The sequence below is a fragment of the Lacerta agilis genome, chromosome 1 (genome assembly GCF_009819535.1).
Source record: "Lacerta agilis isolate rLacAgi1 chromosome 1, rLacAgi1.pri, whole genome shotgun sequence".
In the NCBI taxonomy this organism is placed as follows: Eukaryota; Metazoa; Chordata; class Lepidosauria; order Squamata; family Lacertidae; genus Lacerta; species Lacerta agilis.
The window spans coordinates 40,160,887-40,173,311 of NC_046312.1; the positions used below are offsets into that span (position 1 = coordinate 40,160,887).

The 12,425-nt window shown below is 46.6% G+C and overlaps 1 protein-coding gene and 1 long non-coding RNA gene across 2 annotated transcripts; both read right to left on the reverse strand.

The window, feature by feature from the left end:
* Positions 1-1,293: 1,293 nt before the first annotated feature.
* On the reverse strand, positions 1,294-4,508 carry LOC117060670. The gene is made up of 2 exons (XR_004428020.1): positions 4,385-4,508; positions 1,294-1,421 (listed from the first exon to the last, which is right to left on the reverse strand). It is a non-coding gene; the product is annotated as an uncharacterized LOC117060670 (long non-coding RNA).
* Positions 4,509-4,615: 107 nt separating this feature from the next.
* On the reverse strand, positions 4,616-5,536 carry ANKRD63 (ankyrin repeat domain 63). The gene has a single exon (XM_033174348.1). It carries the CDS (start codon positions 5,435-5,437, stop codon positions 4,616-4,618), a length of 822 nt encoding a protein of 273 aa, XP_033030239.1. The 5' UTR covers positions 5,438-5,536.
* Between the last annotated feature and the right edge of the window lie 6,889 nt (positions 5,537-12,425).

Here is a 12,425-nt window from a genome sequence, read left to right on the forward strand (position 1 = left end):
GCATCCCTGCCATTTGCAAGAACTGGGATCTTCAAAAAAGGCCCCCTGGACTGAGGTATGATCCTATTGTTTTACTCTGGAGGCAAGGGAATACAGGTTCTGCGGATGCCTCACTCCATTATAGATCCTGAAGATCTATTTGTTTGTTTTTAATTAGAACAGTACATAGAGGCAGCACTACTTTAAAAAGAGCATGCAGCTTTTTTTTTCTTTTTTCGGAAAATCCCCACCCCACCCCACTCGCCAGCAGTTAACAATCCCAAAATGCAAGTTTCTGTAACTCAATGTTCTCTTATTCTTCTCAAGGCGTGTCAGATGCAAAGAAGCTTCTCTGGCTGCACAAACACAGAAAAAACACAGAAGCACAACCCAGCAAATGTATTTCATGACAAACACCATTTAAATCAGTGGGACTCCTTTTTTTTCAGCGGCCTTCGTCACAGAACTACCTTACTAGAATGTGCCTATAAATCATTTGTACAGAAACATAAAAGTATGAATTTAAACTACAAAATCCAACCCAAGTAGCAGACAATGGGCACCATCTTCTGAAAATAAAAAAGGCATGTGACTAGGTGTGGGAGAGACATTCAATTCACCTAGAATTTAGAGCCAAATTTGCACTTTCTGAAACGGTATGAAGACCAGAACACAACCCTCCTTTGAAATTTGCGCCTATCCAAATTTTGCAATGCAGTTCTCTGACTGAACAATCTGTACAAAAGTGCATAAAAATGAGCGTGCTGAAAAATAACATAAATGCATCTTAGGAGAAATTGCTTGCAGAAATGTGCACCTTGGTCAAAAGTGCAGACAAAAATGTGTTTACTAGGAGAAATTTCCACTACAATGCTGCAGGGGGAAAAAATCACAAATGTGGATAACCTGAATTTAAGATTGGAAAAGTATGGGACAGAGAGAACCGAAATGGACAGATCCTTCCATCCACACTTGTGACTGATGAAAACAAAAAGTAATCCCAAAATGCATATGGAGGTTACTCTGCCACTGAATTCCTAAAAAAGGAGGGGGTGTCATTTCTGAGGACACATAATCTGATTGTATTATTTCATTTATTAAATTTATATACTTCCCTTCATCTGAAGATCTCAGGGCAGTTCACAAGATAAATATACAGGATAAAAGCACAAAATAAATAGTTATAACCGAAACAAAACAACAACCCCCTCTTCCCACAACACATTTAAAGGCTGTGGAATATTGATCTGCTGAAGTAGACAGGGGAAAACGTTTACTCAGCAGTGGATTCCTTAGAAAGAAAGAGCCATACAATTAGCAGGAAACTAGTTTTATTGCATTCTGTAGAAGGTCGGCTTGATAAGTTACATAACCCTTTACCAGAACAAACCAACATTTGAAAGAATAAAATTCTGAGTCCATCCTGCTGTAAACACAATGTGCTTTTAAAAGAAGAGAAACAAAGAACAAGTCACAGTCTTCGTAGACAACTGAAGTTCAACACTGAATGCAAACAAGTGAGAGCATCTGCCAGTAAATGAAACCAGTACTGTATGTTGGACAGTGGGCATGGAACTGACATTGTATTATTGCTACACACTGCATTTTGCAGTCAGTGTCCCTCTTAATGGCCTAGATCAAAGCTTTACAATGTGTTTCTGAATTGTGCAGTCAATGCTACTAAAATGCAACTCCTAGAATCCTGGCTCTAAGAAATTCATAGGTGGGGATCAGCTGCAGACTCATCAGATGGACACCGATGCAGCTTCAACTCTATTTCTGAAGTGGAGAACCACACTACTACAATTTACAAAGATGTTATGAAAGGGAAATGAAAGAAAATGATCAAGCACTATTATCGAAACTGCTAATAATTTTCCAAGTTAGTATGTGCTTTTTAAGTACACTGCCCTATTTTCAAAAACTTAAAACGTGTTTTTTTTTTTAAAAAAAAGTTTTGACAATGAAAATTCAGTCCCAGTTTAAATCTGACATCTCAAAAAATGAAACAAAACAAAAAACAGGCAGCTAGTGATGTAGCAGACAGAACCCTGCCTGAGAGTCCAAGGAAAGCTGCTGTCAGACAAAACAAAATAAAAAATAAAAAAATCCTTCCAGTAGCACTCACATCAAGAACAAACTTTGTTGGTCTCTAAGGTGCTACTGGAAGGATTTATTATTATTATTATTATTATTATTATTATTATTATTATTATTATTATTTTACTATGGCAGACCAACACGGCTGCAATGCTAAACCAAGTCTAACCAGAAATGAGTACTGTTGAATTCAGTGGGCCTTATTCCCAGGTAAGTGGGCTTATGACTACAGCCTAAACTGACCTAAGGCAGCTTCCTCCACCCCCCCCCCCCAAGTCTTCTTTATAGCCTTGTATAATTCAGGGCAAAGGAAGATATGTGAGAAATCCAGGATTGGATTCTCCAATGTCATTTTCTTTTGTTAAAAGCTGTTTGAAGAACTAGAATTTGGGTTGGGGTTGTTATACCAGGGAAGGTGGGTTAACCCTCAACAACAACAACAACAAATAAATAAATAAATACATTAACAACAACAACCAAATAATATACTATTAACTAACAAAATAAATAAATGAATAAATATGTAAATAAAGCAATAACAGCAACAATGTGTTCCAATAATTCATCCAGCTGAAACTGGGATGTGGGTGGCACTGTTGTCTAAACCACTGAACCTCTTGGGCTTTCATAGAATCATAGAGTTGGAAGAGACCACAAGGGCCATCCAGTCCAACCCCCTGCCAAGCAGCAAACACCATCAAAGTATTCCTGACAGATGGCTGTCAAGCCTCCGCTTAAAGACCTCCAAAGAAGGAGACTCCACCACACTCCTTGGCAGCAAATTCCACTGTCGAACAGCTCTCACTGTCAGGAAGTTCTTCCTAATGGCTTGCCGATTAAAAGGTCAGCGGTTCAAATCCCTGCAATGGGGTGAGTTGCTGTTGCTCTGTCCTAGCTCCTGCCAACCTCACAGTTCAAAAGCACACCAGTGCAAGTAGATAAATAGGTACCACTGTGGCAAACGGCGTTTCTGTGCGCTCTGGCTTCCATCATGGTGTCCCTTTGTGCCAGAAGCAGTTTAGTCATGCTGGCCACATGACCCAGAAAGCTGTCTGTGGACAAACGCCAGCTCCCTCGGCCTGAAAGCGAGATGAGTGCCGCAACCCCATAGTTGCCGTTGACTGGACTTAACTGTCTCTTCCCTTTACCTTAGTCACAGAAGGGGGCTGGGGAGACAGGTATATGAGCCCTTATCATTCCCCCCCCCTCTGTGGCTAAATAACAGCTGATCTGATCACACAACGCCCCCTTCACATCTTGTTTGTCCTTCCCTGTTACTTTCAGAGTTCATGCAATGTCACTAAATAAATAAAACATGAACAAACAAACAAAAAATGCCGCAAAAAGTGAAAGACCACAAACATCCCAACGCAAAATCATTTCAGGCAAATGAGGCATCTAGCTACAAATAAACTTCTATCTTATTAAGGCTTGTTTGCTATTTGTTGTTGTTCAGTCGTTCAGTCGTGTCCGACTCTTCGTGACCCCATGGACCAGAGCACGCCAGGCACGCCTATCCTTCACTGCCTCTCGCAGTTTGTTTGCTATACACGAGTGCAATTCCATTTATATAAAGAAATTCACACAGATATAAGTGGACACGAAAGCATCTCCTAAGAATCAGACATGGTGCAAAATCTTCTTCAGAAGCCCTTACAGAAACTGCCATGAAAATGTAGCAATCTGGACATGATATAGACACTCTTGTTCTTTACAAAAATGACCACTGTTCCATTTCACCCATTACAGAAAGAAGCATACTCAGAAAATGCAAAATTTTATTTTGCTGTGGTGCCATGAACGGACCTTTCAGCACTTTTACTGATTTAGCCATGTTCACGTTAGTTTTACTTGACTGTTCTCTGTATAGCCTACTATAAAGCGAAAATTACCAAAAAAAAATTCATAGCTGGAAGATATTAGGGTTTGACAAAATGGTAGGCTACTTTGCCATCCAATTTTGAGGCATCTGCCATGGATGAGGCTCCTGAGATTTTCCACCTGCATATTTTGCAAGATTTGCCCCAAAACGGTACACTTTGAGATGGGCAAAGATAGCTCTGGCAACAACACTCCTGTCGGGCAACGGAAACTGATGAATGTGTAGGTGACAAAGACGTTTTGTGCTTTAAAGTTGATTTTAAAGGAAGTACACTTCAACCCTCTTGCTGAAATCGACGAGACCCTTATGCCCAATCATTCTAGAACATTCTTGACAAGAGAAAGCAGTAAATAACAATTCACCGCGACCGCACCTTAATACAGTGCACATTGCTACTTGTTTCAACTAAATAAAATCTAACACCTGCGCTTCCCGGGTGCTGTTCCAACGAAATCGGGAGAGCCTCGGGATGCGTGGAGGCGCTCCGAATCCGCCCGCGGGCAACGATGCAATCGTCCAAATGGTCGCTGACGAAGCGGCGGCACGTCGGAACCCTACGGCGAAGGCTGGATCCGCGGGCAGAATCAACGCCTGCGAGGCGAAGCAGGACCTGGCCGCGCCGAGGGGACGCGCAGCCGGACCCGCCCTCGCCGCCTAGTAGCCGAGCAGGCTCTGGCAGTCGGGCGCCGTGGCCCTGCGGATCAGCGGGCGGCCTCGCAGCGAGGCGCCCCCTCTACCCGCGTCTGAGCCGGGCTGCGCTGCGCTGGCATCTGGACCCCGCTGCTCCTCGTCGTCGTCGTCGTCGTCCTCCCGCTCCCGCCTGTGGGCGCCGCCGTCCCCGCGAGGCGACCGAGCAGCCGGCGGGCCGTCGCCGGGGGGCGCCGTCGCCGGCTCGGGCAGCTCGAGGATCAAGGCTCCGGAGGCCCGCAGCGCCCGCACGCAGCGCCCGTGGCCCTCGCTGGCGGCCAGTTGCAGCGCGGTGCGCCCGGCGCGGTCGGCGCGCTCGAGGCAAAGGCCGAGGCGGCGGAAGGAGCGCAGCAGCCACTCGACGACGGGTGCGCGGCCCTGCCACGCGGCGTACATGAGCGGGTTCCAGCCTCGCGAGTCGGCCGCGTCCGGGTCGGCGCCGTACTGGACCAGCAGCTTGGTGACGTCCAGGTAGCCCCGCTCGCAGGCCAGGCTCAGCGCGCTCCGCCCGGCGTCGTCGCGCAGGTCGACGGCGGCGCGCCGCTCCAGCAGCAGCCTGGCGAAGGCCACTCGCCACGCGGGGTCCTTGAGCGCCACGGCGTACATGAGCGGCGTGCGCCCGCGGTCGGCTCGGCAGTCCACGATGGTGCCGTCCACGGCGTCCAGCACGAAGCGCGCCAGGTGCAGGCGGCCCGCGCTCATGGCCTCCAGGAAAGTGCGCGTCGACGCCCCCGGGCCCAGGTCCCGCGGCCGCAGCATGGCTTGCTGCTCGTACCCCCCGCGGCTCATGCCGGCCCGACGGCGACTCGAGGCGCCGACTCCCCGGAGCCGCTTTATAACTTCGCCTCAAGTCGCCATGGCGATCGCCGCCTTGGAGTTTCAGGAGAGAGAGAGAGAGATCCACCGAGGCAACTCCGCTCCCCGGTTTACGCGCTGGGGTGGCGGGCGGCGGGGCAGGATCGTCGAGGGTTCCCAGAGCCCCTCCTGCTACTCCCCGCCCACCTCGAATAAGGCAGGGCAGTGTCGTGCTCGTGCGCTCGGTGCGCTGTCGTTGTTATTAGTGTTCTTTCAATGGTGTGACGTGTGACTGGTTCAAGGTAGCAGATCCCCATCTCAGTTGGCCAGGATTGGCTGAGTGTGGCAACAGTTTAAAAACCGAAGATCACTGTAATGGTATTCGTCCTATAGATAGGCGGGCAATTACTGCTTTAAAAAACAACAACAAAAACAAAAACAAGAAGACATCCTGTTCTCCGAGTTGTGAAATCCTCCAGGGAAAATAAAATATTTTTAGAGTTGGAAGGTACCAAAAGGGTCATCAAGTCCAGCCCCCTGCAAGATGACTTGGGGGATCCTTATGCCTGAACTTTTTCAGGGCTCAAGGTTATATCATTGATAGTGTGTGGTTCCATGGACAGAATCTATCTGCACATCACTTGGTAGTTCTTATCACAGGGTGAAGAAGGTCTGAACTGTGCCTTTTGACCACTATTTTGTTAAGGTGATGTGATGGCACTATGGGTGGCTGTAAAGTTACAGCCGTCAACTGTGCATGTGTGAATTCACCCTTTGTTTCTGCATGAGCTTGTCAGAGGATCAGATGTGTGTATATGCAGTACATTCAGTCCCTGTAGCCCACGCACCTCCTGCAGGTCTTTTGGCTCTTGACTTTTCTGCAGGGCAGATGGTTAGCAACAATACTGGGATTAGTGCAAGAAGGGGTGTATCCACAATCCAAAGTGGTCCACGATTGCACTGACTGCCTTGTAGTTGCATCCTCCTGCAGGGGCTCCTGGATGGCTGCAGCAAATGCACCATCCTAAGTGAAATTTTCATATCCTTTCATACTGTATGACCTCAAAGTCAGTGGTTTACAGGGGAGGCTGTGCACACCTTCTGCTGTGCGTTGTGAAATGCAGCAAGCATACAGGAACCAGCCCAGAGTTGCATTCATTTCATCTCTATGATGCCCTCTCAAAAATTCTGCTTTTGCAGCATCCAGGTGTTGCAGCCTGATTTTATTTATTTATTTATTTCCATTTATGAATGGCTTCCTATGAAATTAATTGAAGCAATTTAACAATTTAAACAATTTCATATATAAAAAGAATTAAGGCATAAATCTCTCTACAAGAGACTGGGTGAAAAACCACTCTCCTGGCCCACCTGTTCTGGCAGGTGAAGAGGAGCCCAGTTCTGATGGTGGCTCCCAAGCTTTGTAACCAGCTTCCCACTGTTGTGAGGCAGATCCATGAGCTTTTGGAGTTTCTGGACTACAACTCCCATCAGCCCCAGCCAGCATGGCCAATGGTCAGGGATGACAGGAGTTGTAGTCACCAACATTGAAGGGTACCACTGCCTTAGGTTAAGGCAGAAATTCAGGCTGTTTTGCAAGTAGTAGTGTAGCTTTATTTTTGTGATGAATTTCAGCGTAAATTGAATCTATCTGTCAATTACTGGTATCTGGCTTACAGAAAATGCACAAAAAGCACATGTCAGGAAGCAAGATGTCATGGGTGCTGGGGAGCATGGCTAGGCAACACTGCCTGGTGGCATGAGTTTGCAGCTTGAGTCAGGCACTGCATAGAGTACCCACCTCTGAACATCAGAGCCCCGTGCTCTTACTGCCAGTCAAGTTGCCAATGGCAAATTTACCCACGAGGACTAGAAACTGCTTTTTAATTTTAAAGAACTGAGGTTTTCCCTTATTCTCTGTCCCCTGCTAGATTCTGCAGGAACCTCCACATGCATGGTAGTCTATCAACTCAGTGGGAGCCCCTGTATGTCAGGTGCTGCATTTTCCTCTTTAATCATTGTTTCTAAGGGCCAAGCAACATTACCCCACCAGCAAACAGCTGTTGCACCGCTGCTGCCAGACAGTTTCTCCCTGCGTCAAGAACCATCTCCAGCAGCCGGATACTCATGACAGGTGTGCAGTGCCTGTTGGTGAATTCTTAGCTCTGCGCCCACCAGGTTTCAGCACATGACTGCAGTCAGATGCAGAGGGGTGCTTGTGGAAGGATGCTTAAAAGCCAGAGGTCACCACTAGCATCAGATGCAGGACCTTTTAGGGTGAATTGGTGGAGCCCACATTAAGTGTGGGCTAAGCCGCACCTGGCAGGGTCCTGTGACTTGGACCAACATACCAGGGATGAAAACATTTTAAAAATAGTGTTCTAGCCATTCTTATTATGGTTATGCTTTTGAGACTTTCAGGCTTCAGTTCTATACACTGGGGGCAAACCACACTGAACTCAGCAGGCATGTAAATGATTGTACTGTGAATGCCTGGAGCATGAGAAAAGTGTCAGCATCACATCAATTCTGGTGGATCAGCTTTCAAAATTGGCCAGGTATAAGCCACTTGGGACCAAGTGAGGATGCCCGGGCACCAAGGATGGCGCCTGACGTCTCCACCATCTGGAGGTGCATGCCTGGGGATCCTTGGATCTTGTTTTCACACACTGGTAACACATCCTGTAGAATTCTATCCATTTTATTTTATCTGCCCAATTGGAACAAATTTCAGGAACCAAAAGGTTGTATTGAAAAATACGACTTTTGAGCTGGATGGCACCTAGACATTCTGTTTTGGCGACTGTAACCTTGGTTTAAGGAGCCATTTGGTGCCTAGCTTATATATCCCGAGTTTTTAATGCTGCAGTGGGTATTTTTCTGGGCATTTGCTTTTGACATTTTGGTTGCCTGACTCTCCGCACTGCTTGAAAAGTCTTCTTGCAGCAATAGCTTCTGCTTAAGGCATCTGCTTCTGGCTCCTTACTGGTGTTTGTAAAGCTCTTGGAAAAAGTGTCATGGAAATAATTACAATGAAGTTAATAAGCCAGCAATCAGGTGAGGTGCCTTTTGCTCCTTTCCAGCCTGCTGGTTGCAAAACAATCTATAGCAACCTTTCTGTCTGTTTATGAAGGTGGGGGGGGGAGGGGGAAGAAAAGTGGATAAAGAGCTGTTTGCATATTTCTCCTGCCAATAGAGTTTGGCCTATTAGGGAACAATCTTGTGCTCACTGGGAGGATGGAAGAGGAGGATTAGCCAGCCACCACTGGGACCCTTCAAGCAGCAGCAGCAGCAGCAGCAAGCTGTGCTTGTGGTGGAGCCCAGAGCAAAGCATGTTGGGGGAGGCTGTCTGAAGAACAGCTGCCACTCCCCCCCCCCAAAAAAAACCTCATTGACCAGTTGAGAGCCAGTGTGGTGTAGTGGTTAAGAGCAGAAGACTCGTAATCTGGTGAACCAGGTTCCCATCTCCACTCCTCCACATACAACTGCTGGGTGACCTTGGGCTAGTCACACTTCTCTGAAGTCTCTCAGCCCCACTCACCTCACAGAGTGTTTGTTATGGGGGAAGAAGGGGTCAGAGAATGTTAGCCGCTTTGAGACTCCTTCAGGTAGTGATAAAGTGGGATATCAAATCCAAACTCTTCTTCTCTGAAGCTGGTATAATTAATAATGAACTAGTTGCCATCCATGGGACAAGGGTTGGCAGGGGGTTGGACTGGATGGCCCTTGTGGTGTCTTCCAACTCTATGATTCTATGGTGGTGCTGTGGGTTAAACCACAGATCCTAGGGCTTGCTGATCAGAAGGTCGGCGGTTCGAATCCCCACAGCGGGGTGAGCTCCTGTTGCTTGGTCCCTGCTCCTGCCCACCTAAGCAGTTCAAAAGCACCTCAAAGTGCGACTTCCGGCGGCTGGCGCCATCGCGGATGGTCCTGGGTTGCTTCGGTGGCGAGGCACCCAGTTCATCCCGGGGGTTAGGAGCCCTGCAGCCGCATGCAGGGCTCTGGTTGGGGCGCGGGAAGAGCGTCCCGCGCCCTGGGCTCCCCGGCTATGCCCGCTGTGCTCCGAACCCTTCCCCCGCGCCCCCTGAAAGGGGGGAGTGGGGGTGAAGGGACCACGGAGTCGGGCTCTAGGGGGACATGCCCCAACCGGGATGTTTACATGCGGCGGCAAAGTCCGTGAGGAGCGTCTCTGTTCTACCTGTCATTAAGGAGTTGCTAAGAAACCAGAAGCTGTGAGTAATTGACTGACTCTTTGTACTTCGGGAAAAGCTCTGGGATCAAAAGAAAAGGCAGCCCGCCTCTCTCCCTTCGGGTGGTGGAAGGACTTAACTCTTTAAGTGACTGCTGCTACACTAACCATTTGAAAGTACTTGGAATTTGAAAATTGACTCTGTAGAGATTCCCTCTCAGGGGTTAATTGAGGAAAAATACCTCCATTTGAAGTTTTGGTCTTTATACTCTGGCTTCGGAAGAAATGGCGGCGATTTGGAATTGCGCAGGAAAAAATTGAGACAAAGGAGGAAAAAGACAGGAAATGTAATTTGATACCCACCTCCCTTCCCCGAAGATGTTGGACTTTGCGCTTATGCTGGCACAGAAGGACTGGGAGGTAGAGGAAAAGCTCACTGTCTTTCAATTGGAGCTGACTAATCGAAAATTAAGAGTCTTGTGTGGGATTATAAATGGAAATAATCTGTATTCCACAGAGGAGGCTTTCCAAAAAATCTACTCAATGGAAACAGACTTTTGCAAAGAGCTGGAAGATGTGCTGGAAGGATGGTCTGAGATGGCAGAGCAAATCCGATTGGAACAGGGACTGTTTTCAGGGGGTGGCAGAAACCCTGAAACGGAAAGTTTTTTAATATCTAGATTCCGAGGTGGCAGCTCGGGGTCGAGGGACAGAGAATTAAGATTTCTACAAGAAGAAGAATTTTGGTACAAAGCTACGGAGAAGCTCAGAATGCAGAGGATGAACATCTTGGAGCTCGATGCAGGGTCTGTTGTGGTTGTAACCTGGATCTGTGGACATTCAGAAGCATACAATAGGGGATTCGGTTCTGGTGAAAGACAGGAGAAGACAATGGACAAAAGGGGAGTGGGTTGAATTAATCATTGTATAACATAGATGGTCTGCCATGGTATCCGAAATCGGAGTGTGAAGTTTGTTAAATAAGTTTATTTTAAATAACTAAGGAGATATTGAATTTAAGTTAAAAGCAGCATGCTAAATGATAGAAGAAATAAGTTTAGCTCTAAGAATATTTGGTTAAGTTTTAGGCTATAATGCAAAAGATAAGACAAAGGTGTTTTTTCTTTCTATATCAAGTTAAGTTAAACTTCTATAGAGAAAAGATGTTAAGGAGAAAGTGTATTGTATTAAAACCGAAGGTGCACAGGCGGGGGAAGTCAAGTGTCAAGATTCGGAACTAGAATTCTTTTTTTTTTTTTTTTTTTTTTTTTTTTTTTCTATAGCAAGATATACAGATAAGAAGAAGAATCCTGACATTATGTGTATGTGTATTTGTATTTGTTTTGATATTTGTAGGTGTGGGGGTTGGGTTTATGTTGCTGTTGTTGTTTTGTGAAAATGCCAATAAATTCTGTTAAAAAAAAAAACAAAAGCACCTCAAAGTGCAAGTAGATAAATAGGTACCGCTCTGGTGGGAAGGTAAACGGCGTTTCCGTGCACTGCTCTGGTTCGCCAGAAGCGGCTTTGTCATGCTGCCCACATGACCTGGAAACTGTACGCCGGCTCCCTCGGCCATTAACGCGAGATGAGCGCCACAACCCCAGAGTCGGACATGACTGGACCTAATGGTCAGGGGTCCCTTTACCTTTGGTTGCCATCCACCCTGGCCCCTATGGGGCAGCAAGGCTATGGATGCAGTCGTTGCTGCACCATGAATCCTCTCTGCAACCCAGGCAGGTGAGATTGTTCTGTGCATTTGCAAATTAGGATACAATATCAATACACTGAGCATATGCACTTGCACACACAAAATACTGGGTGTCATAGAATCCTAGGATTGTAGCGTTGGAAGGAACCACGAGGGTTATTTAGTCCAACCCCCCTGCAATACATTCAAGTAAGATTTACTCAAGAGTAGATCTCCTCAAATGAATGAAGTTAATTAGTATAGTAGTTAGAGAGTCAGACCCTAGGACCTGAGAGACCAGGGTTCAAACCCTCACTTAGCTATGAAGGCCACTGAGTGACCTGGGGCCTGTCAGCCTAACCTACCTCACAGAGTTGTTGGGATTAATGGGGGGGGGGAACCATGTACACCCCCTTGAGCTTCTTGAAGAATATAAATGCGGTCAATCAGTAAGTTAGGTCTATTAATTCCAATGGATCTACTCTAAATAAAATGCCACCCATAGTGTCTTGTGATTAGCTCTTGCATCTAAATTAATCTGGGCTAAATACTATTCCAGTAGCAGCACTCATTCAGCTGTTTACAATGCAGAGAATGTTGACAAGTGCTTTGATATTGATCTGAACTTGGTCATAAAGTGGGATGCTCTTTTAAGAATGCAATGCCAGTGATGAGCCCAGCAGTGAAGCGGAACCCAAAGCCGCTCCCTGAAGTTGTGATTATTGTTCTTCCAGTTGCAATTGTTATTGTAGGTCCCTTTGGGTGAAACTGGTCTCCCTCTGGTGACTTTGCATGCGGTCCAAGCATCCCTAGATTAATTAACATGGTATTTAATTTCATAGCACTGTAATGCCCTATGGAGGTATGGATTATTTGTCAAGTGAAAACAGGGCACTGTTTTCTGGAAGCTGTTAACAACCCTTTGAACAACAGATTTTAGGAATTACAAAGAAAGTGGTGCCAACAAAGGAAAGAGATTGGCTAGCGAGCTAATATGAATGTATCTCATTTGTCGGACAAAAAATAAACCGCTAGAAATTGCTGACCAACTGCTTGGTGCAGTGTGAAGGAAAGACAAGGCAGTAATGCAAAGCTCGTAAGATGTT

What these genes read in the sequence shown, in the direction of transcription:
- ANKRD63 (XM_033174348.1), bottom strand. Translation starts at nt 5,437, where the DNA reads ATGAGCCGCGGGGGGTACGAGCAGCAAGCCATGCTGCGGCCGCGGGAC.